The sequence below is a fragment of the Pongo abelii genome, chromosome 21 (genome assembly GCF_028885655.2).
Source record: "Pongo abelii isolate AG06213 chromosome 21, NHGRI_mPonAbe1-v2.0_pri, whole genome shotgun sequence".
Classification (NCBI taxonomy): Eukaryota; Metazoa; Chordata; class Mammalia; order Primates; family Hominidae; genus Pongo; species Pongo abelii.
This window is the reverse complement of record NC_072006.2, coordinates 51,932,137-51,956,305: the sequence shown is the minus strand read 5'-3', so window position 1 is coordinate 51,956,305 and position 24,169 is coordinate 51,932,137. Positions and strand designations below refer to the sequence as shown.

The window sequence follows — 24,169 nt, the reverse complement described above, 5'->3', positions numbered from 1 at the left end:
TTCTGGGTAGTTCCTATAAATAAAATGTAACAATACCAGCCCGCTTTGTGTCTGGCTGCTTTCACTCCACCTGCTTTTGACATTCATCCGCGCTCTAGCGTGAATCAGAACCTCGATCCCGGTTCTGGTCGCATATTCCATTGTACAGATGATGTACCGCCATTTGTTTACCCGCAAGCAGCTCTCGCTTGAAATCCTCTCAAGCCAGTGGCTTCTTGGCTCCAGGACTTCCGTCTCGCCGGTGTGATCACCTCGAGGCCCTCCCCTGCGGTCCAGGATCAGCGAGCAGGCGGGTAGATTTCACAACCCCTCGGGTCGCGGGCAAAGCTGAACCTCATGCTTGGAAGCCCAGCCCTATCTTGATGAAGGACCCAGTGCCCTGGGAGCCTGGCCAGCCTTTCCTGCCTCCCTAACTCTGCCACTCTTCTGATGCCCACAGAGTACAAGGCCAGCTACGCCCGCAATCGCTCCATCCGCTCAGTGGCCATCGAGGTGGACGGCAGGGTGTACCACGTAGGCCTGGGTGATGCCACCCAGCCCCGAAACCTCACCAAGCGGCACTGGCCAGGGGCCCCTGAGGACCAAGATGACAAGGATGGTGGGGATTTCAGTGGCACTGGAGGCCTTCCCGACTACTCAGCCGCCAACCCCATTAAAGTGACACATCGGTGAGTGTCCAGGTGGAAGTTGAGGGTGAAGGGGACAGGACAGACCTCGGCAAGGGCTTCCCACACCTCTTGGGCACCTGGGCTGGTCCCCCTCCACCACCTCCGAGCCACACGTGATCCCTTCTCTCAAGCAGGTGCTACATCCTAGAGAACGACACAGTCCAGTGTGACCTGGACCTGTACAAGTCCCTGCAGGCCTGGAAAGACCACAAGCTGCACATCGACCACGAGGTGAGTGGAGAGCGGGAGAGGAGTGTGCTCTCGGCCACCACGGGCCTGGCAGGACCCCCGGTTCACGGTGGGAGGGCAGTGAGGCCAGACCCAGGGAAGAGGCTGGAGAGGTGAAGTGAGGTCCCCACAGATTCCTCAACCCAGGGATAGGCGTCAGTCCCAGCATGAGACAGACAGCTTCCTGCCCAGGCTGTCTGAGGGACGATGGCTTAGCCACGTTGTCCCCCTTTTGACTTACAAGAAGTCTACGCTACAGTGAGACCTTTCATCAAGCCCAAGGGAGACACTGGAGGCCTCAGTGGGCTCAGCGGGTTCCTGCGCAGGCCAGGCCGGGAAAATGACTCGGTTCCCTTGCAAGGGCTGGCTGGAGGAGAAGACAGGCTTCCTTCAGGCGGAACAAGTACCTCCTCCCCCACCCAGACATGCCGGTGCTGGCCCTGGGGCCCGGGGAGTGCGGGCTGCCGCTGCTGAGCACAGACATGGCAGCGTGGGGGCAGTCACCAGGCCAAGCCTCTGTTGTCCAGCCTTGAAGATTTCAAGGCCTCCTCTCCTGCCCCTCCCTCAGATTGAAACCCTGCAGAACAAAATTAAGAACCTGAGGGAAGTCCGAGGTCACCTGAAGAAAAAGCGGCCAGAAGAATGTGACTGTCACAAAATCAGGTGAGGCAGTAGCGAAGGGACCTCCCTAAGACCCCACTCTCCTACAGGACAGTTCAGTTCATCCCCTCTCGTGATTGACCCCTTTCATTATTTTTTTATCTTCTCCCCTCATGGCATTAAAAAAAATCCATAATTTACATCCCTGTTGTCAGCCAATGTGGCACACGGAACCGCTCCTCAGCCAGGCTGGCGCCCAGATTCCAGTACTGCTAGCAAGAGACCCGTGCTGGCTGTGCAGAGCCGGATCCAGGCCGGAAAAATGCCTCTGCCGATTGCCCTTTCAGAAATCCCCCACGTGGTTTGAGGTCCATGTTCCCGGCTGAGGGGTCCCCTCGCCCAAAGGACTGAACTCTAGAACAGCTCTGTCCAATAGAACATTGTGTGCTGACAGAAATGGGCGATATCTGCACACCACACGTGGCTGGTGCATACTTGAAATTGTGGCTAGTGTCACTAAGGAGCCAAATTTTTTATTTTGCTTAATTCAAACTGAAGTAGCCACCTGTGGCCACACACTGGCCAGTGCCTCCCATACTGGACAGCACAGCTGTAGAAGTCCTGTTGCCTTTCCAGAAAGTCTTGCAAAATACAGGCTCCCCTGGGTTGACCCCGACCAAGCGTGAGTAGGCAGGGTGGTGAGGGAACCAACCTCAAGATGCTGAGGCTTTGACATGTAAAATTAACCATCAAAAAAGAAAGGAAAAAGGATGCTGAGGCTGATGCACCTAAAGCCAGGCCCAGTTTCTAGTCGTGGCTAAATTACAATTAACCCGACCTGCTAAAGTCTAGCAAAAGTCCAGGCAGAGTCCTGGCTCATGCTTGGAGAAAGAAGCCACTCAGGAAGGTACCTGCTGCCCTGGGGATAGGGTCGTACCCTCCCCACCATCACCCCAGAAGGAGGGACGGGGGTGGGGCAGCAGCAACACACGGGAGTCCCAGAAATCTCAGCTCGAACCTGCCAGCGGAGCCCTCTGAGCCACTCCTGAAGCCTGGGGCTGGGGGGTCTGTTACAGCTACCACACCCAGCACAAAGGCCGCCTCAAGCACAAAGGCTCCAGTCTGCATCCTTTCAGGTAAGAGCAGCTTGAGGTCCTGGGGAAGAGATGCAGAGGCCTGCGTGAGGAGGTGGCCCTCCCTTAAGCTAAAACACAGAAGGACAGGAAAGAAGTCCAGGCCCTTCCCTGGGAAGTCCCTGGTGGCCCTCGAAGAGGCCTTACTTCCCAATCAACACTGAGCGGGCCTCCGACGCCCCCTTGTGGCTAAATGGGGTTGCCGCAACTCCACCAAGCAGGGCAGGACACAGGAAGGAGGGGAAAGGGGTGTCAACAGGAGTCCCAGTAGCTGCCTGGTTCTGTCCCCAGCTTGTGCCCCCTTGGGAGTTAAAGTAGAATGACAAGACCCAGGTTCTGGTCCCGGCTCTGCCTTGGATCAGCACTGGGACTTGGGACCCTGAATTGCTATGCCCGTGGCTGTTGGAGAAGCCTCAGCCCAGCCCCTAGGTGGACAGGAAGAGCAGAGACACGGGGTCACCGATCCCTCAGAGGCCCAAGGTGTGTGTGGCCCTCTGCACCCATAGGAAGGGCCTGCAAGAGAAGGACAAGGTGTGGCTGTTGCGGGAGCAGAAGCGCAAGAAGAAACTCCGCAAGCTGCTCAAGCGCCTACAGAACAACGACACGTGCAGCATGCCAGGCCTCACGTGCTTCACCCACGACAACCAGCACTGGCAGACCGCGCCTTTCTGGACACGTGAGCAAGCCCAGGGCAGGGGTGGACAGGCTGGGGCCCAGAGGGTCAAGAAACTTCTCCACTTAGTGACCCAGACCTCTCTCAAAAGGGGGGTCCCCAACACCAGGGGTCCACGGTGCTTGGGACAGCCTCTTGGCATTTGACGAACTGGTTTTGGGGACTCTGACAGGAATCACTGTTGGCAGATGGGGCCTCCTCCCTCAGGCACTCAGGACATGCTCTCTTTTCCTTGGCAGTGGGGCCTTTCTGTGCCTGCACCAGCGCCAACAATAACACGTACTGGTGCATGAGGACCATCAATGAGACTCACAATTTCCTCTTCTGTGAATTTGCAACTGGCTTCCTAGAGTACTTTGATCTCAACACAGACCCCTACCAGGTACAGACGACCCAAGCTAGAGAGATGGGGGTGTGGGGTACACCAGTGTTGCCAGGTAGGCCCCCCCACAACCTCATGGAAGTGATGACAAATTGTCCAAGTCCCACCGAGTCCCTGAGCCAGTGGGAGTAAGTTGTGAAGCTGCTGAGATTGGGGGTTCCGTGTTCAATCAGCGCTTTTTGCCTCCATCACCCTGCTTTTTGCCTCCATCACACTGCATGTGTAATATATATGGTTTCTTCCCTCTAACTTAACATGCAGCATGCAACCAGGTTTTGCCGGAACTTGTGAAGACTCTTAAAACTGTCAAGCTGTAGGATCAAGCCAAATATTACCCACTGCAGGGCCTACACGGACCACGCAGCTAATGTAACAGTAACACTGCACCAAGCACTCTGCTAAGTGCTTCCATACAGTAAGCCATCTAAACACACATGCGACTGAAGTGGCCCAGGACCACACAAGACCAAAAGGAGCAGTGGCATGTCTGGTCATCGGAACATGTGGGCCCTTGTACAGGGACAGTCACTACTGAGCTCCAGCACTAGAGCTTTCCTGTACTGTGGCCTTGGTATTGCCCAGGCTTTGACTTTTCAAGAAAAGCCTGAAATAATTTAAATGAAATCTGATGTTTAAATGTCAGCAGCACAAATGCTTTCATTACTACATAGGCGTGCAGTCTTTCTCCTTAGATAGGTTCACCCTCATACTTTACCAAAGGGGTAGGTTAAGTCCGTCACCGGTAGCTCCCAGACTACACAAGAACCCAGGCCACTTACCCGTCCTTTCATCACATCGCTGCTTTGCAATCAGGAGGCGCTGAGGGCCCCTGAATGAAGGCTGCTGATAAAAACCAAGACTTGGAAGGCTTTCTTTCCAAGCTTGGGAAGTTTCCTGACCAGTGGCTGCAGAACTCCAATGTTAAATACACAGACATGGTTTTTAAGGCATGGTTTTTATTCTCCTGAGTTTTCATTCTCATGAAGAGTGAACCTGGTGGGACTTGAAGCCAAAAAGTCACCTAACTCTTCCAAACGCTGGCTCTTGCAGAAGTTGGAGTAAGCAGGTCACCAGCCCCTAGCAGCTTCCACCCGCCACCTGCCTGAAATATGTCCCCTAGTTGGTAGAAGAAAGGCAGGGGGAGAGTCCCTGTACTTACCTTGTTGACAGACTACCTTTTTTGCAACTAGCTGATGAACGCAGTGAACACACTGGACAGGGATGTCCTCAACCAGCTACACGTACAGCTCATGGAGCTGAGGAGCTGCAAGGGTTACAAGCAGTGTAACCCCCGGACTCGAAACATGGACCTGGGTGAGTAGGCACCCCAACATGGGGCCCTTGGACAGCAGGGTAACCAAAAGAAGGGACTCAGGAGGTGGTGTCTACCCAAGAATGAGCCTGAAATCACCAGGCTTTGAGAGGTGATACAGTTCCAGACGAGTCATGGGAGCCCCTGTCCATAGCAGGCAGATGACCTTTGACAAGCTGTGCTTCTGAGAGAGGAATACCTGCATCAACTGCCCAGGAGACACACGGAATTCCCTCTCATTTCATTGTCCTCCCTTTTGTTCACTCATGCATTCAACAAACACTTCCTGAGAACTTACACCTGAAACCATGTTGACTAAAGATGACCCCATCCTCGCTGACTTGTGCGGAGCCGGTGTTGTCCCAAGAAGAGCAGTCCACAGCGGGAGGCCTCTTGCTTGTATGGAAAGGGTAAAACTGGATGGTAGAATCCAGTGTGACTGGGGAAGGGCACTGCTAAATAAAACCAGGGTCAGACCTCTGAACTGAGTCCTGAAGAGTAGGACGCAATCGACCACTGAGAAAACGTGGAGGGCTGGCGCTCCAGGAAGCTTAAAGTGTGAGGAGCAGAAAGCAGCTCAGGGGGTGCAGCCAGCACAACTGAGGCCAGTGGAGAGTGGCGGGAGGGCATCGGGCCACCCTGTGCGGGGCTTCCTAGGCCACGGTAGAGTTTAGATTTCATTTGTGGTGTATCAGGAAGCCAATGGAGGGTTTTAACCTGGGCACCGACATTGCTAGGTGGAGAATGGGACTTTATGGGAGAAAACAGCAAAGATGGCCCAGTTATCCAGGGAGAGATGGTGGTGGCTTGGACTAGAGCTGGGAGCAGTGAAGATGATGGATTTCAGATTCAGGTGGTGAAGCCCCCAGAGAACATGGTGATGGGAGGTGCGGGATTAGGAGTCCCAGGTAAATCCTGAGTTTTGTTTGGGACAGGACAAAATCTGCAGTTTTAAGCTTAGAATGCCAACCAGATAGATATTTTAAGATGAAAAAAGCTAAACAGGCATGGTTGCTCATGCCTATGATTCCAGGGCTTTGGAAGGCTGAGGTGGGAGGATACTTGAGCCCAGTAGTTCAAGGTTACGGTGAGCTATGATAGCACCACTGCACTCCAGCCTGGGAGACAGAGCTGTCGCCCCATCTCTAAAAATAAAAAAATATGTATTAAGAAAACAAAGCTAAAAGAAAAATGAAGTTCACTTACTAGTGAGAGAGAGTGGCCTAAAAAAAACCTTTGGTATTTGAAGTCCCTTGGGGAAGGGACTGTGTCTAAGAGGATGCCTAGAGTTCATGTCAGGAAAATGGCTACACAGCTTAGGAGGAATTCAGACGCTACAGTCGGCTCTAGTTATGAAGAGGGAAGAGCTAATGTGTTTACACAAGATGTTGCACTAATACCTCCTGGTCAGGAGCCTGATATGATCACAATTTTCACTAGTAGCTTCCTAACCTCCGCCACTCAAGTGCTGCTACTCTTGTGATCAAAGTGCAATGACATATTAGTCACTGTGTGCCAGGCTCTGTGCTGAGCATTTTACATGTGTTAGCTGATAAGCTTTGAGGTGAATCTTCTTATCCTCATTTTATGGAGGAGTAAGGTGAACAAGGTGGGCTGACCCTGGAGCCCACGCACTTGATCCTGCCACAACCTCAGGAAAACTTCCCCAGAGCCCAAAGGGGAACTCTCCCTCCTGCACTTGGTCAGGGCTGTTGGCTTTCTGTCCTCTGGAGCACAGACGTTCATGCCCGCGTCTACCTCCCTCACCATAACTAAGGTCAGTGCCAAATGACGTCATCAGGGTCCTGAAACTGATCATGGTGCTACTGGATTTTAGGCAATCTACAAGGCTATCTAGGAGACTTAGGGCAGGTTCCCCTCATAATTCAGTCTACTCTGAGTAGGGAACACTATCAGCATCATGGGATTGTGCCAAAAAGCATAAGATGGTCTTCTGGTGTGTTGGGGTTGTTTTGCCTAAACTATCTGCTCCTGTTTTGTTTTTCATTTCTCCTTCATTTAGGACTTAAAGATGGAGGAAGCTATGAGCAATACAGGTATTTCGTTTTATTATTAAAGCCTAAACAAAGTTCTCCTATCTTGGCCCATCCTTCAGTCTCATCTCTCTGAGTCTGCACCTGTTATGTTGAGAAACTGCCCTTCCCTCTGGTCTGCCCGAGACCAGGATCACCCACCAAAGATAGGTGTCACCTAGGAGACCTTCTTTGTATAGTTCTTTGGGGACTTTTTCTTTCTTGGTGATGGTTAACATTCATTCTCCTTTTGACACTTGAAAACTTAGGCAGTTTCAGCGTCGAAAGTGGCCAGAAATGAAGAGACCTTCTTCCAAATCACTGTGAGTTGAGGAACCAGCTTACAAATAGAAATCTGGTTCTGACCGCTTCATTTTACCAATGCTATTCTATTTGCATGCCATTTCTTACATACCACCCTTCATTTGTTCTTATGATGAGGGTGGGGGGGAAGTACTCATGCACATCTTTCCCTAAGAAAACACTTGAATCCATTTCATGTTTTAGATGAATGCCTTGTCCAGTACACTGCTGTTCTCGCTATAATCTGTGCTTGGTAAACTTGAGCTATTAGAGGTTGAGAAGCATTTAAATATTACAAATTGCTAGGCATCTTGAAGGCTGGGGCTGCAAAAGTGCTAACTGATATACAACATCAGTAGTAGGATGGCCTCATTAAATGGTTTCCAAAAAGCCCAAGCTACAAACTGTCACTCCAGTGCCATTGGGGGCTGGCAGGGACTAAGAGACTGGCAACCTAGAAGGTTCACCTCTATTCTAAAGGGAGCAGGCCAGTTTGCTCCCTGCAGGAATGGGCTGAGATTTGCCAGATTTTCTAATTCATCTACCAAATCCAAAAATGCTGGTATGTGTGAGAATTCTTTATCATTATCATCTAATTTGACATTAAGTTAACCATGTGGGCAAATTATCCCCCTTGGTGAGCTGCCACTTGCAACCTCTGGTCTACTCATTTCTTCCTTTATATGCATATAAACCTGTATGGCTTTAATAGGACATTAGTAACAGGTCACGTAAGCCTTTCTTCGGTGCTTCTAGAATTAAGGTACAGAATCTTTACATATCACAATCTCCTTAGCCACTATTCTATCCAGATCCTTAAATGCCATCCTTGCCAGGCATTGAGTGTATAAGTAAACAAAAAATTGAGGTGACTAGGTGATAGCAATCCCGTTCTAAGTAACCTAGAAATATTCATTCTCAGCAGCCTTGAAGCAAAGCCTCCTCAGCTATAGGACCGATTAGGAAGTCATGATAAAGACCGTGATAGCTAACTGCTAAGATGAGTTTGTTTTGTTCTTTAGGGGACAACTGTGGGAAGGCTGGGAAGGTTAAGAAACAACAGAGGTGGACCTCCAAAAACATAGAGGCATCACCTGACTGCACAGGCAATGAAAAACCATGTGGGTGATTTCCAGCAGACCTGTGCTATTGGCCAGGAGGCCTGAGAAAGCAAGCACTCACTCTCAGTCAACATGGCAGATTCTGGAGGATAACCAGCAGGAGCAGAGAGAACTTCAGGAAGTCCATTTTTGCCCCTGCTTTTGCTTTGGATTATACCTCACCAGCTGCACAAAATGCATTTGTTCGTATCAAAAAGTCACCACTAACCCTCCCCCAGAAGCTCACAAAGGAAAACGAAGAGAGCGAGCGAGAGAGATTTCCTTGGAAATTTCCCCCAAGGGCGAAAGTCATTGGAATTTTTAAATCATAGGGGAAAAGCAGTCCTGTTCTAAATCCTCTTATTCTTTTGGTTTGTCACAAAGAAGGAACTAAGAAGCAGGACAGAGGCAACGTGGAGAGGCTGAAAACAGTGCAGAGACGTTTGACAATGAGTCAATGAGTCAGTAGCACAAAAGAGATGACATTTACCTAGCACTATAAACCCTGGTTGCCTCTGAAGAAACTGCCTTCATTGTATATATGTGACTCTTTACCTGTAACCAACATGGGAACTTTTAGGGGAACCTAATAAGAAATCCCAATTTTCAGGAGTGGTGGTGTCAATAAACGCTCTGTGGCCAGTGTAAAAGAAAATCCCTCGCCGTTGTGGACATTTCTGTTCCTGTCCAGATACCATTTCTCCTAGTATTTCTTTGTTATGTCCCAGAACTGATGTTTTTTTTTAAGGTACTGAAAAGAAATGAAGTTGATGTATGTCCCAAGTTTTGATGAAACTGTATTTGTAAAAAAAATTTTGTAGTATAAGTATTGTCATACAGTGTTCAAAACCCCAGCCAATGACCAGCAGTTGGTACGAAGAAACCTTTGACATTTTGTAAAAGGCCATTTCTTGGGAGTTTTTTGGTGTGTCTGTTTTTTTTAAAGTATTCAAGATACTACCAGTCAACATCTTTTTGGAAAAAAATGCCTTGGGTTTAGAAGATTTTCTTAAAAGGGGAGTAGATGGTTGTAGATTGACTAAAGTCTACCATACTTCAAGGGACTACAGGTAAGTCTCATAGTATACCAGCTTTAGTACTTCATTTTTTAAAAGTATTAATCAATTGCAAAGAAATTCGCCTTGGCCAACCCTTCTTTGTGTATCATGTAGTCTAACCTGATACAAGTAGTTGACAGATTTCAACTATCAATCACCAGTCCAACCCATTTCTCATTTAACAGATGACAGAGATAATCCCTAAAGCACCCACATTTGTTTCAATGCCCCAAACAGGCCAAGGCTCCCTAGCAACTCCCTAGTGGCATTTTTTAACTTCTTAGAAACTGTTACCATTATTTGAAATAGGCTTCCTTAACCTCCTTTACCCTTAGTCCAACAGGGATTTAAAAAAAAACAAAACAAACTCTTTAGGCTCCAATTTTAAATAGAAACCTTTATTTACAATGACATCCAAAATGGTCAGCAAAGCAGTCACAGCTCACCATCCCCCATAAGTCATTTCATGTGGTTTCAATTCTTTGCAGGATAAAGAATAATTTCTATTTTTTTAAGCAACATAATGTAAACTTGATTGAAACTGAATTCATTCTCAAGAGTATAAGTCAATTCCTGAGAATTTAAATATTGCTCTCATATTTTATTCTTCAAAACTCCATATATTAGAAAGGGAGAAAACACCCTGCTCGTTTATTAACAGTGTGCCTTGGAGTTGAAAACAATAAATCAATCCTTGAGAGGTTTTGTTCCTAGGAACCTAATTGTGAACAAAACTCACAGCTTCTGCAAATAAAAAGGGAACTGGGCAGGCATACATGTAACTGGCAATCCATTCTGTTTACTTTCAGCTGCAGCTACCTCTGGATCAAAGAACTTCTAGGACATCAAGCCAATTATCTTCTGTAATACCCTACCCCTAATATAGATACCCCCAACTCACCTCAGATATTAAATACTGATAACTAAGTAGCACTGTTATTGATATTTACACCTTTCAATCCAGATGCAGTTTAGAAAAGTGGCATCATAATATGAACATTAACAATGTAACTTCCATTTATTTTTTAAAGGAAGAAACATGTATCTCCTTTATATCATTCTGATCTTTATAAAATATATATTTTTTATTTATATATCTTTGGAGTCAGCAAAAAAAAAAAGTAGGTACTGGAAATATCCCACATTCTAAAAGCAGATGAAAAGATTATACTGTTCACCCAACAGATACCAAGGTTTGAAAAAATGGGGGGTGCTGGGGTGTGAGGAGAGGTAGACAGCAGGAGTACAAACAATTACCTAAAAAAGATAAAGGGCAATACAGGTAAAAACAAATTATCTCAAAGACTGCACCTATTAAAAGAAAATCAGAATCTTGAGTTTGCACCAAATGAACAAGTAGAAAATATAAAAACTTATAATAAACTTCATTTTTCTACTATATAAAAAAGGGAGTGCTGCCTTCCAGTTAGCCTGGAGCCAGGTCTGAGGAAACGATTGCAAAAAAATTTTTTGTTTTTAATAATTTTTTTTAAAGTCAAGAAAGATAAGAGCACCATTCTATTTCTCCCCACACACATAACTTAAAGAAGGTTCAGATACAATTGAGCTGAAAAAGAGACAGACTGACTTGGTTCTACCTCTGCCTCCAAACAGGAGAGTATACTATCTGAAAAGCACAGGCCACTACAATGGAAGTTTTTGGATTTACAATCTTAGATATATTTTGAACTTGGTAGGGGAAAGAGGGCAAACTCATAATTGTCTATACTGCTTTGAAAATAAGATCCACTCTAGGGGTGGGTCTGGAAATAATCAGGATTCACTTACTCGTAAGCATATCAAAGATATTAAATGATCTTACCTTCAGAGACATCTAGAACGATTGGCTAAATGTGTGAAATTCTTAAAATTAACTGGCTCTCAGTTATTGCTAGAAAATGACACCAAGGCTAGCAGAGACCTCTGAAATTCACAGACATTCAGAAACCCAGTTCCTTCAACTATTTGAACCAAATGAATTAACCCAGATAAAGGGAATTAAACTTGATTTTTCCTTCCTCCCAACTGACTAAAACAGCTGTCAAAGAGAGGCAACAGCAGAAAGTGGTAGGGGGCAGAAGAGGGAGGGGTTTAAAAGGTGCTCAGTTAGACTGTGGCTCTGAATCACAGTAAAACTGGCTGTTCTGGGTACTGAGTTACTTAAGAAATAACTGACACTATTCTAATCCACAGGGACATAATGAAAGCATCACATTAGTAGAATGAGGGGACAGCCGAGCAGACACCAGAAACCACACCAAGGATTCTACTCGAGATCTCAATGTGGGATTCAGGTCTTAGCAACCAAAATCTGAAAACGCTCCTAAAGGGGATGAAAAGGTAACATAATTGAACACACACACACACACACACACACACAACCTATGAATTGCTATTATTTCGGACTGCTTAAAATCCAAAAGATTCTCTTCAAACTGCTCGATTTTTTTAAATTCCTGATTTTTTAAAGTTTATTTCCCCATATCTATTCTTTCCCCCCAAATTAACAAAGTGCTTAGTTCTGGTAGAGGAATTTTTAAAAAATTAAAATGCCTACATCTAAACAAATAATCTCTTTAAAAAGCATTTAGATTAAGAGATTGAAAAGAGCGAGGCATCTAAGGCTGGGGGGTGGGGAAGGAAAAGCTGTGGAGCACTACCCCTCCCCCAGGCCACAAAAGTCAAGGGATGTCTCTTCCACTGGTAGCCTCACCACACAGCTTACTGAAATCAACAATGTTAAATATTTAGCTTCACAAACTCTGTAAAAATGAGTTGTTGTGACCTACAAAAAAAGGTATATACATATTTTACATAATACAGTATCTTAAAGGTCGTATTTACAGAAAAATCTATTCACAGAAACACTGCGAGATTCTGATTCAGAATGCAGTACCTGGCCTTGGGTTTTCAGAAGTTTATTTTCAAAAAGCATTATTGCTCTACCATATAGGCAAAGGGTGACACCAGTACTTTAAAAAAAAAAAATCATAGTTCTTGTCTAACACGTAAGTGTAGGCAAAAACCAGGAATGTGTTTCACTATTCCCTCAAGACCTCAAGAATATTGCATTTATCCATTCTTTTCTTTTTAAATAAAGTGCACTCAGCTGCACATTAGCATGTGAAAAGTTTGCTACTGCTACAATTAAATACTGTCATCTCATTTCCCTTCTGCAAAGCCATTTGGACATCCATGACAGTTCCTGAAGGTGAATTATTACAGGACATGAACGGCAAATGAAAACCTTCATTAGGAGAAAGCCTAGGACAAATAATAGGGACAGAGCAACTCAACACCGTTAGTAAAGGACAATTCAGAATCACCAATTCCACTGGACAAGGGGTCAACACAGAACTACTTGGTAGTGACAAAAACACCTGAAGGCTGGGACTATGCTCTTTGTCCAATACTGCAACTAGAGAAACCAGATATTCTAATCTCTCTTGATTCTTCCAATGTTCTCTGGCCCACTTACGTGTATTTAAGAGATTTTGGCTAGCAAGGCAGAAAAAAGTGACACAAAAGTTTTATGATCAGTAACACTCCACGTCTCCAGAATTATATCCCTAGGAGGTGGAATGCCAAAAAACATTTCTGTTTTGAACACCATGATACACAGCAGGAGGAGGGGGAAAAAACACGTAGATATTGCCCTTCGGCTTAAAATCCAGTCCTGCTCAAATGACATCACTTAAAATACCCTTGACAGAGCTCAAAGCCGGTCCTTTCTTCAAAGATGGATGCCTGGAACAATGATTCCTTCCCAATAATCCTAGTGCAGTGTCATTTGTACAGTGGTTTCCTTAAGAGGTCCTGGTGCAGAGATGTCAGCAGTATTTCTGTCAGCAACCAGAAAAAAAATAATAATAATAAAAAAAATAAAACACATGCTTTGCACAACAAAAAAATACCCATGTCCACATTCATGGCTTACAGTGCAGCTCTGGCTGAGTGATTCAGGTTCCTGAGATCCCATTTTACAATGCAGCTCTGGCTTACCAAAAGTATCTAATGGCCCAATGCCTTCAAACCAAGTTTTTTCAATTACTATATTTTAAATTATACATTCAAGTTAAAATATACCTAGCACATTCTGATTATAGCCGAGGCTTCAGTTCTATCCAGAGAACAAGACAAACTTTTTGAAAAAGGTAAGGAATCGATCCCATACCTGATCAGGACCCATAGGCATGCCAGACATGGGCATGGGGTTCATGTTCATCTGTCCCATGTGACCGCTGCTGCCATTCACGTGCACCATACTATATGCTGCAGGATTCCCCTGGTGGGCGAACTGCTGCTGGGAAAAGGAGCTGTAAGTAAACAAATGGTAATATTACCTCTGGAAGTCACTTTAGCGACAAAGGGCATGCCCACAGAAATTACTACAATTGTGTCAAACATTGCTATACTTAAGCTGGGAATGTTAGAAAACTCCCTGACAGCCTGTGATCCATTTTTCACAGCTTTCTATACTAGACACCCTAATAGATATGTGCATGCTTGAAGGACTCTCAAAATGGACAAGCCAAATCACACCTTCTAATATGAACCCAGTCCTTTCAACCTCTCCATCCAAAAAGGCTTGACTGAAAAATACATTAAGTTCTCGAGACTTCCGGGACTAGGATGTGACTAACTTTATAAGTCACTGTTCTTTACCTGTTCCTCGCCAAATTTCCTGATGGCCAGCCCTTCATTTCTGAGGACTGATAGATGGATGCAGCCTGCGGGTGTTGCATCATGGGATTCTGGGAGGGACCCATTCTTGATGACATCATTGCATTGGGAGGACTAGACACTCGACCAAAGGCTGGATCTGGTTGTTGTCCCATTCCTTACAAAAATAAAACAGAAGAAATAAAAATGCCCAAATGCCTCCTCCTTAGAATATCAGATTTCTGTAGTAATTTTTTTTTTAAAGGAGGGGGGGTGGAGGGAAGTGATAAGTGTAAGATACAGAGTGCTATAAGATGCTGCCCCCCAGGTATTCTAGATTCTCACCAAGATGACGACTAGAGTAACAGGCTTACTACAGAAAGGAGCACCGTCTGGATCACTGAAAGATCAGTTGCTTCAATGGGCCTTCTGTAGAAAAGGGACTCCGTATCACTCAAATCACATCACTCCATCCCTCTTTAAAGGGCAGGGGAGTTATAATCCTCAGATGACAGGGCTCCCCAATAGACACCTTTATTCCCACCATGTTCCTGGAACCTCTCAAAGGCTGAAATGAAGAGGTATCTGCATCACTGTAATAATAAATCCAGGGCCTGGTGTGGTGGCTCACGCCTGTAATTCCAGCACTTTGGGGGGCCGATGCAGGCAGATCACGAGGTCAGGAGATCGAGACCATCCTGGCTAACACGGCGAAACCCTGTCTCTATTAAAAATTCAAAAAAAATAGCCGGGGGTGGTGGAACGCACCTGTAGTCCCAGCTACTCGGGAGGCTGAGGCAGGAGAATCACTTGAACCCAGGAGGTGGAGGTTGCAGTGAGCCAAGATCACACCACTGCACTCCAACCTGGGTGACAGAGCAAGACCCCATCTCAAAAAAATAATAATAAATCCAAGTCATCAAGAAAATCAACTTAAAAGCCCACAAAGTGCACTCCTCTCACTGACTTGACCAAGCATTCAGAGATTAGAGAGTTCTACTATACTGGAACATATAAGAAGGGGCAAAGGGACAACTTTGCAGTGTTTCTTCCAGAGTTTGGGGACTCAATGAGTGGGACTGAAAAAAAAACACCTGAAAAAAATACTCAACTATGACAGGATACACCTGTCTCAATTACCTGTGTGCTGCAGCATTTTTGTTTTCCAATAGTTTAATTTGGTTTTCCTTGTGAAGTAAAGAGGGAGTGAATCGTATTTTTGTCTTTCATGTGCAATAAATGTAGTGAAGCTTATGTCCTTAGTAATGTTAACTTGGGGAAGGCATATTTTCACTGTCAGATTTACCATAATTTGGTTGATATGGAAACTGTTGCGGTGGAGCTTGTGGCATTGTGGGTCCCGCCAAAAGCCCATCCATGCTGGGGGAAGCAGTCACATTAGGAGGTGGGCTGAAAGCCTGGGTTTGCTGCTGTTGCTGTTGCTGTTGCTGTTGCTGCTGCTGCTGCTGCTGCTGCTGCTGTTGCTGCTGCATCATCATAGCCACCCTCTGTTGTCGGAAGTGATGACTTAGCAGCTCTCTGCTGCGTTGGGCAACCATTTGAGCATTAAGAAAACCCTGCTAATACCCAAGAAAGAGTGCAATTACATATATATAACAAGAACCTGCCAGTTGCATACATATAGTACCCCCACAATACACCAGGTATAAGACAGAAAACACCCAGGGCCTTTTTTTTTTTTTTTTTTTTTTTAAACAGGGTCTCACTCTGTCGCCCAGGCTAGAGCGCAGTGGCACAATCTCGCCTCACAGCAACCTTCGCCTCCCAGGTTCAAGTGAGTCTTCTGCCTCAGCCTCCCAAGTAGCTGGGATTACAGGCATGCACCACCACTCTGGCTAATTTTTCTATTTTTAGTAGAGATGGTGCTTCACCATGTTAGCCAGGCTGGTCTCAAACTCCTAACCTCAGGTGATCCGCCCACCTCGGCCTCCCAAAGTGCTTAAATTACAGGTGTGAGCCACTGTGCCGGCCAAAACATACAATTCTTCACATAAAAGCTTTCTGACCTGGTGCATTGGCTCACGCCTGTAATCCCAGCACTTTGGGAGGCCAAGGCGGGCAGATAACTTGAGGTCAGGAGTTCGAGACCAGCCTGGCCAACATGGTGAAACCCTGTCTCTACTAAAAATACAAAAACTAGCCAGCCGTGGTGGTGAGCACCTGTAATCCCAGCTACTCAGGAGGCTGAGGCAGGAAAATCCCTTAAACCCAGGGAACTGATGCTGCAGTGAGCCGAGATCGTGCCACTGTACTCCAGAGCCTGGGCAACAGTGACTCTCAAAAAAGAAAAAGAAAAAGAAAAAAAAAAGCTTTCTGGCTATTGCAAGGGGAGGGAGGGAGAACTGAAGAAGAGTGACCTGAAAATTATCTGGGGTTAAAAGACAAAAGACGACACACTGTCAAGCTTTAACATGACTAGAAACATTCCACAAAGTAAAAAAACATTTAGGGGTGGAATCTGAGGACAAATTTTTCAGGATCTATGAAAGACAACTACAGGAAAATGAGGATTCAGTGTGTTGGGGTGGTGGAGGGCTGAAACATGAAGCCAAAAAAAATAAAAAGATGAGGTTATACTCAGATAAGCAGGGGTCCACCTCAGAAAATCTTGTACTTTCTTTAAACTTTCAGAAAGAGGTAAGGGGCAAGCAGAAGCTATCTGGAGGTTCAGAAGGTGACATAACCGAAGTACAACAAGGAAGCTGATTTCAGCTCTACTAGCTACGGGTCATCTCCAAAAAGCAAACATTTATCATCTTTCTGTAGGACATTCTAGCCTCAGCTTCCACAAGATGTTTTATTATCAAGAAAATGTAAATATCAGTACTTCCAAGTAGGCATAAGACAATAAAAATCAAGCATTTCACAGTTGTTTTTTAAAAAACAATTAGAAACAACATTTCAAATCACAGTAGAGGCTTGCTGTGTGGTCATCTGCCTCATGCACATTAAAAAAACCCCTCAATACTGTCTCCGCCACTGGCTGGAAGTAGAAGGGAATTTTAATATCCCCTCCTACTACAGGAAACAGGTCATCTCAGAGGCTATCACTGAGAACAGGATTATGTATTCTTTATTTTCTTCTTTATAATTTCAGAATTTTACCCAGTGTGCATGTTGTTTCATAATCCAGGAACAGAGGAACATTTACAGATTTATTATTTTAAATTCCTACAAAGGCAAGTGATAGCTGTTCTCACAGTACAGCAACTGATCACAAAGGGAACCAATTAAAAAAACACTAATCAATAGTTTTAATGAAGAAACCTCTCCCTCCTCTGATTCCTCCCAGTCACCAGCCAGAGAGAAGAATGGAAGAGTTGAAAGTCTTTAATGCGACTGCTTTCTTACACAAGAAATTTAGAATTACCTTCATTTGTTTAACAAACATTTACTGAGAGCCAACCACAGGCCAAGCCCTGTCCTGAGCACAGAGCAATGCATGTGGAGAGGCTCATCATCCTCACCTGGGAGCTCACCTGGGGCTGCATCATAGGCCTCATCACCGCAGCACCACCAGCAGTAGGGTTTTCCATTTTCAATTCAAGTGCCTGTCGGCTCTGATTCAAAAACTGAGGTGAGACAAGTTGGTTAGAATGCAAGCAGAGCACGTCAGTCTGCCAAAACAGCTTTCCAGACCCTCAGCACCAGCCAATGATGTAATGATATCTCCAAACACAATAACCTGGCTAAGTCACATCTGAACTGAACCAGTACTTTCACACTGCATAAAGGTCAATGTTGAAAAGTCTTTGGCTAGCATATGATGGGCTACTGTTTGGCACTGGGGAAAAAAAAGTAAAGTGCAATTTTGCAGCTTAAAGAATATCTTCACACCTGTAATCCCGGCACTTTGAGAGGCTGAGGTGGGCAGATCACTTGAGCCCAAGAGTCTGAGATCAGCCTGGGCAACATGAAGAAACCCCATCTCTACAAAAAATTAGCCAAGAGTGATGGCACACTCCTGTAGTCCCAGCTACCTGGGAGGCTGAGGTGGAATGATCACCTGAGCCTGGGAGGTCAAGGCTGCAGTGAGCTGTGACTGCACCACTGCATTCCATCCTGAAACCCTATCAGAAAAAATCATAATAAATAAATAATATATATATACACACACACAACAGAAACTCAAAAGATTTATAGTCAGGCTTTCTCTGGGATTATTCGGGCACATGGGGAAATACCTTTAAGTTGATCAGAGGAATTCTGAATAAACTCCATTAGCTTTCCCTAAATGACTTTTAGTGAAAAGAAACGGCAGAAAGTAAAATGAAAGCAATAACACAGCTTTTCTGAGTACCTAAACTGACTTTTAAGAATATTTATGCAATGCAGTCTCCGGCTCTTTGGATTCCAAACTCAGGCATTTGGCCGCACACGGTGGCTCACGCCTGTAATCCCAGCACTTTGCAAGGGCAAGGCAGGAGGATCACCTGAGGTCAGGAGTTCAAGACAGGCCTGGACAACATGGTGAAACCCTGTCTCTACTAAAAATACAAAAACTAGCTGGGCTTGGGTGGCTCCCCAGCTACTCGGGAGGCTGAGGCATGAGAATCACCTGAACCCAGAAGGTAGAGGTTGCAGTGAGCCAAGATCGTGCCACTGCACTCCAGCCTGGGCAACAGAGCAAGATTCCAACTCAAAAAAAAAAAAAAACAAAAAACCTCAGGCATTCATCTACTTATATGGTTTGAAGACATAAACAATAAAAACAATTGAATTTTAAAGCATTTCTTGGGGACTAAGAAAACAATAGGGTAAACAGAAGTCATATTTTAGAATATTAAAAGACAGCTCTAGTTTTATAAAACATCTAGAAAGAAGAGTTCCATTAAAAATGCTGAAATCAAGAAGGTTTAAGTATTTGGTTATTAGCAGTAAGGATTTTTTTTCAAAAAAACCTTATCTACCTTTAAGACTACAAAGTCATCAAGTAACATTTTTCTTCCCCAAGAGCAATCCTTCCTGACATTTTTTTACTTTTTAATCTGTAAAATAGAATATTCTCATAAAACTACTCCTTAACAAGGAGCCATTTGTACAAATAAAACCTTACACAGAAGTAAAACAAAAAGAATTTCTTTAGTTGACAGGGATAGAGTGCACCAGTGGTAAGAACACTGAGAAACATAGTCTGAAAACAACAGAAGGAGAAGCCAGAGGGAAGAACACATGACTGGTTACCTGCTGGCCCTGCAGCCTCTGCTGAAGCTGCATTCTAAGTTGCTTGGGGGTGTTTGTCCGGGGTCTCATGATGTTGGCTCGCGGGTGCATTCCTTGGAGAGGAAAATTGCCTTGCTGGTTCATCTGATTCATCATAGAGTTAAAAGATGGTGATTGTCCCTGAAGATGAAATCCTCCTTGCATTGGAGGCCCCTGTGCTGGGTATGTCTGTCCATATAATCCTGCCTTCTGATCCATCATTACTGCTGCTTCTTGGCCTTGGAAAGCATCCTGTTTGGGCTCTAATGCCTGTCCCTTAAACACAACACATAAAAGAACAGTGAAGAACATCTATGAAAGCAACAGAAGTCAAATGCTCTAAAGAAAGTGCAAAAAAAATCCAGTCATTCAACAAGTATTTAAGTAAATGCTTGTTATGTGCCAGGCATCACTTCCTCTACATGCTAAGGATACATTCAAAATAACATCCCACAGGTGACAGAAAAAGAAGTAAAAGTTGATATTCTGAAGAAGAGAACAACCGGCTGTGCTAAGACAAGAACCTGCCAGGTACTGTGCATTCACCTTTATTTTCTCATCCACAGGCACTGAATGCCAAGCATGCAGCCAGCACCCTTGACATGTCTCTCTTGAAGCATACTTCACCCCACTGTACTTCGCAACACTTCTCATTTTTCTCCCATCTCTCTGGCCTTTCCTTGAATGAATGCTAACTGTTCATCAGGGTTCAGTCTTAGGCTCTCTTATTTTCTCTTGATATATTTTCTACTTAGGTGCTCTCATCCACTGGTGATAATGATCACATTTTTGTCTCCAGCCAAAACATCTCTGAACTTTTGGTTTTGTTTATGGAAATGCCTACTTAACATCTTCACCCTGATGTCTCAGGTATCTCAAACTTAACAAGCAGAAAACAGACACCATGATTCCCAACAGCCCTTCCCCCCAAGCAGGCTTGTTCTCCTGCAACCTACTCTACTGTATCACAATACAGTTGGCCCTCCATATCCATGGTTCCACACTCATGGATTCAACCAACAGGGGACTGAAAACATTCCAGGGGAAGGAAACGGAGGCTGTACCTGACTGAATACACATAGTCATCATTCTTCTTGTCATAATTCCCTAAACAATGCAGTGTAACAACTATATAATATATATAACATTTACATCGTATTAGGTATTATAAGTCATGTAGAGCTGATTTAAACTATGTGGGAGGATGTGCATAGGCTATATGCAAATACTAGACTGTTTTATACAAGGGACTTGAGCATCCATGGATTTTGGTATCCACAGGGGTCCTGGAACCAATCCCTCACAGATATCAAGTGGTGACGGTACACAGCATCACCATTCACTGCCCAGGAACCAAAACCCAGCAATTTGATTCTTCACATTCTCCCATTCTCCCTTTCCAAGAGTACACACGTGTGACCACCAAGTCCTGTCAATTTTTTCTCCAGGGCATATCATGTATCCCTCCCTTCCTTCCATTTCACTCTTATGACCCTTCCCAGGATACCTCTTGGACTGTTACCATAGTAACTGGCAACTGTGTTTCAACTTTGTCCCATCAACTTGGGTTCATGTGATCCTCCCACCTCAGCCTCCCCAGTAGCTGGGACTACAGGCACACACCATCATGCCTGGCTGTAGATATCTTAATAAAGCAAACTATAGTTTAAGTTAAACATGGCAGACTGATGATGCATGCTAACCCTACTAAAATGACAATAAAGGGAACTAAGAGGTATCCAGTTTATTTAAAAAAAAATACTTAAAAGGTAGTATTTATCCATAAAACACTAATAAGGCAACAAGATCAAGTATTTCGATATTTATAATAGAAGATACAAAGTGAACAGAGAAGTAGGAACCAGCTCAACAGAACAGAAAAACTTAGACTTATGTGCCTATAGAGGAAAAATACATATGAAAAATGAGCAAATGTATTCCACGTATCTATTGAGACTCCAGTGAGGGTGGCAGGGGATCAGAGCATGAAGCTGAAATGAGGAGGTTGGTTAGGAGTCTGAGTATGGAGCAGGAGGTCAGCTACCTCCCTGCCTGCTCCCTGACTCCTGAAAGGCCTGTACCTTCTACCTACCCCACAAAGGTACAGGGGTTCAGGGGCACCAAGCAGAGCCTAAGAAAGGAGTGAGGCAGAGGCTGAAAACAGGAAATTTTATATTTAGCATATTTATAATTTAAATACAATTTTATATTTTATAATTTAATATCCCACACTTGCCTCCATAGCCCAGCTCCCAAAATGCAACCAGGTAATAAAAGATTACCGGGGGCAGGAGTGGTAGTGGTGGTTGAAAACAACTCTACATGTGGAAATTTGGGGAGTCCTGGCCAGGCGCAGTGGCTCACACCTGTAATCTCAGCACTTTGGGAGGCTGAGGCAGGTGGATCATGAGGTCAGGAGTTCGAGACCAGCCTGGCCAATATGGTGAAACCCCGTCTTCACTAAAAATACAAAAAAAAAGCCGGCGTGGTGGCGTGCGCTTGTAGTCCCAGCTACTCAGGAGGCTGAGGCAGGAGAATCGCTTGAACACAGGAGGTGGAGGTTGCAGTGAGCCGAGATCGCGCTTCTGCACTCCAGCCTGGGCGATAGGGAGAGACTCCGTCTCAAAAATAAATAAATAAAAATTTGGGGAGTCCTGAAATAAAAGGGCTAGGGCTAGTTCCCCACCTAATTACCCTCAGTAAAGGCAATTGATGCTGCTCACACTTGCAAAGTGTCAAATCAGCTTCTTAATGTCTCACTCTTAACATATAAGAACAGTCAGGGATCACCGGATACTCGATAAAAGCGTCCAACACTTTCCAAGCCTGAACGTGATTCAAGCAAATCAAAGACAAGAAAAATAGAGAAGACTTCAAAATATAGAATGAAGGGCCAGGCGCGGTGGCTCACGCCTGTAATCCCAGCACTTTGGGAGGCTGAGGTGGGTGGATCACGAGGTCAGGGGATCAAGACCATCCTCGCTAACACGGTGAAACCCCGTCTCTACTAAAAATACAAAAAATTAGCTGGGTGTGGTGGCGGGTACCTGTAGTCCCAGCTACTCGGGAGGCTGAGGCAGGAGAATGGCTTGAACCTGGGAGGCAGAGCTTGCAGTGAGCCAAGACCACACCACCGCACTCCAGCCTGGGCGACAGAGCGACACTCCGTCTCAAAAAAAAAAAAAAAATAGAATGAATTTAATGCCCAACATGTCAACAGAAATCCCAGAAAAGTAGGTCAGAAAAAAAAAAACACAGGAGAGATAAGCTTAATAAAGAAATTATACAAGAAAACACCCCTAAACCAAAGGGAATATCAGTGTATCTAGTACACAGCAGAATGAATGAAAAAAGACCCATACCAAAATACAGCATCATAAAATTTCGGAGGGAAAAATTCCTAAATCATTCCAAAGAGAATAAACGGGTCACATGCAAATGAATCAAAATCAGAAAGAAATACAACTCAGTGGCCACACTAGATGTCAGAAAACTATGGGAGAAATCTTTCAAAAGTATAAAATTATTTTAAACCTAGAATGTAATACATAGCCAGACATGTAGGAGGGTGGAATAAAGATATTTTCAGACACACAGGAACCCAAAACATTTTATTTCATGCAGTAGGGATGAAGAAGTTAATAGAAGTTGTGTTGCAGTAAAACAAAGGAGTAAATCAAGACAGAAAGCGATTTGAGATTCAGGATACTAGGAGTCCAACACAGGGGAATAGCGACAATTATTAATTTCTAGACTTGCCTCACAAGGACACAGTAAAACAGAGAGAATTACAGGAGGGAAGGAAGGAATTGATGGGTTATTTAGTGTGCCTGAACAAGTAAAGAAATAAAAAAGAACTTTTATACTTCTGTTGGAGTATAAAATATGGCTCCTCAGTGCCAAGGTTCTATGTCACTGGTATCCCTGAAGGTGTACACAAGGACTGCTCAGCGTTTCCCATCTGCACTGTGACAGCATTTGCCGCATGGCAGTGTACTTCTATATGTACACATCTATTTCCCCAACAACAACTGACAGCCCCTGATGATCTTTCCTGCTTACTGTTGAACGCACAAACCTATACAGTGGCCCCTCCATAGCCTTTAAATAAAAAGTCATGGCTGGGCACGGTGGCTTACGCCTGTAATCCCAGCACTTTGGGAGGCGGGTGGATCACTTGAGGTCAGAAGTTTGAGACCAGCCTGGCCAACATGGCAAAACCCCGTCTCTACTAAAAATACGAAAGAAATTACCCGGGCGTGGTGGCAGGTGCCTGTAATCACAGCTACTCACGAGGCTAAGGCAGGAGAATCACTTGAACCCTGGAGGTGGAGGTTGCAGTGAGCTGAAATTGTGCCACTGCGCTCCAGCCTGGGTGACAGAGCGAGACTCCGACTCAAGAAAAAACAGTCACTACAGAATGTGTCTTTCAGAAATACAGATTTGTGAATGGCCTGTTTTCATAAGGCTGGGTATGTAAACAGGAACAGGACACCGTGATGTTAGGATGTTCAGACTGGCCATTGTAAACAAGTTTTGTTTAAACAAAAAAAAAGCTTGCCTCATCAGAATACACACAGCTTGGCTAAGTAGTAGAGAAAGATGGTTATAAAAATGAGAACTTTTAACATGAATAAAAGGTCACATTTTTAAGAACAGTACAGTAGCTTAACTAAATCATTTCTACAATTGCCAAAAATAGTGGGTTGTTGAAAGTAATATCGCAATCATAAGTATATTTTCTATTTTAACATATGAATTGAGACCAAAAAAGGATATTTTCCAAATTTAATG

General features: G+C 44.7%; 2 protein-coding genes across 21 annotated transcripts in view; one reads left to right on the top strand and one right to left on the bottom strand.

The window, feature by feature from the left end:
- SULF2 (sulfatase 2) overlaps window positions 1-9,087 on the top strand; it is a 131,634-nt gene extending 122,547 nt beyond the window's left edge. For 4 of the 7 annotated variants that reach the window (XM_024238614.3, XM_024238621.3, XM_024238616.3 and 1 more), the window contains exons 12-21: window positions 440-668; window positions 800-899; window positions 1,465-1,559; window positions 2,573-2,632; window positions 3,136-3,305; window positions 3,542-3,684; window positions 4,875-4,998; window positions 7,020-7,053; window positions 7,299-7,352; window positions 8,355-9,087. In XM_024238614.3, the coding sequence (XP_024094382.2) occupies window positions 440-668; window positions 800-899; window positions 1,465-1,559; window positions 2,573-2,632; window positions 3,136-3,305; window positions 3,542-3,684; window positions 4,875-4,998; window positions 7,020-7,053; window positions 7,299-7,352; window positions 8,355-8,385 (1,040 nt within the window). In that variant the 3' untranslated portion in view covers window positions 8,386-9,087. The remainder of the gene's footprint in view (window positions 1-439; window positions 669-799; window positions 900-1,464; window positions 1,560-2,572; window positions 2,633-3,135; window positions 3,306-3,541; window positions 3,685-4,874; window positions 4,999-7,019; window positions 7,054-7,298; window positions 7,353-8,354) is intronic. The other 3 variants (XM_024238615.3, XM_063720556.1, XM_063720555.1) reach the window with 1 other exon arrangement.
- A 780-nt stretch (window positions 9,088-9,867) lies between these two features.
- NCOA3 (nuclear receptor coactivator 3) overlaps window positions 9,868-24,169 on the bottom strand; it is a 157,124-nt gene continuing 142,822 nt past the window's right edge. For 5 of the 14 annotated variants that reach the window (XM_024238609.3, XM_054541869.2, XM_054541870.2 and 2 more), the window contains 6 exons: window positions 19,358-19,651; window positions 17,641-17,745; window positions 15,459-15,732; window positions 14,156-14,330; window positions 13,665-13,806; window positions 9,868-13,332 (listed from right to left, as the gene is read on the bottom strand). In XM_024238609.3, the coding sequence (XP_024094377.2) occupies window positions 13,321-13,332; window positions 13,665-13,806; window positions 14,156-14,330; window positions 15,459-15,732; window positions 17,641-17,745; window positions 19,358-19,651 (1,002 nt within the window). In that variant the 3' untranslated portion in view covers window positions 9,868-13,320. The remainder of the gene's footprint in view (window positions 13,333-13,664; window positions 13,807-14,155; window positions 14,331-15,458; window positions 15,733-17,640; window positions 17,746-19,357; window positions 19,652-24,169) is intronic. The other 9 variants (XM_024238613.3, XM_063720553.1, XM_063720554.1 and 6 more) reach the window with 3 other exon arrangements.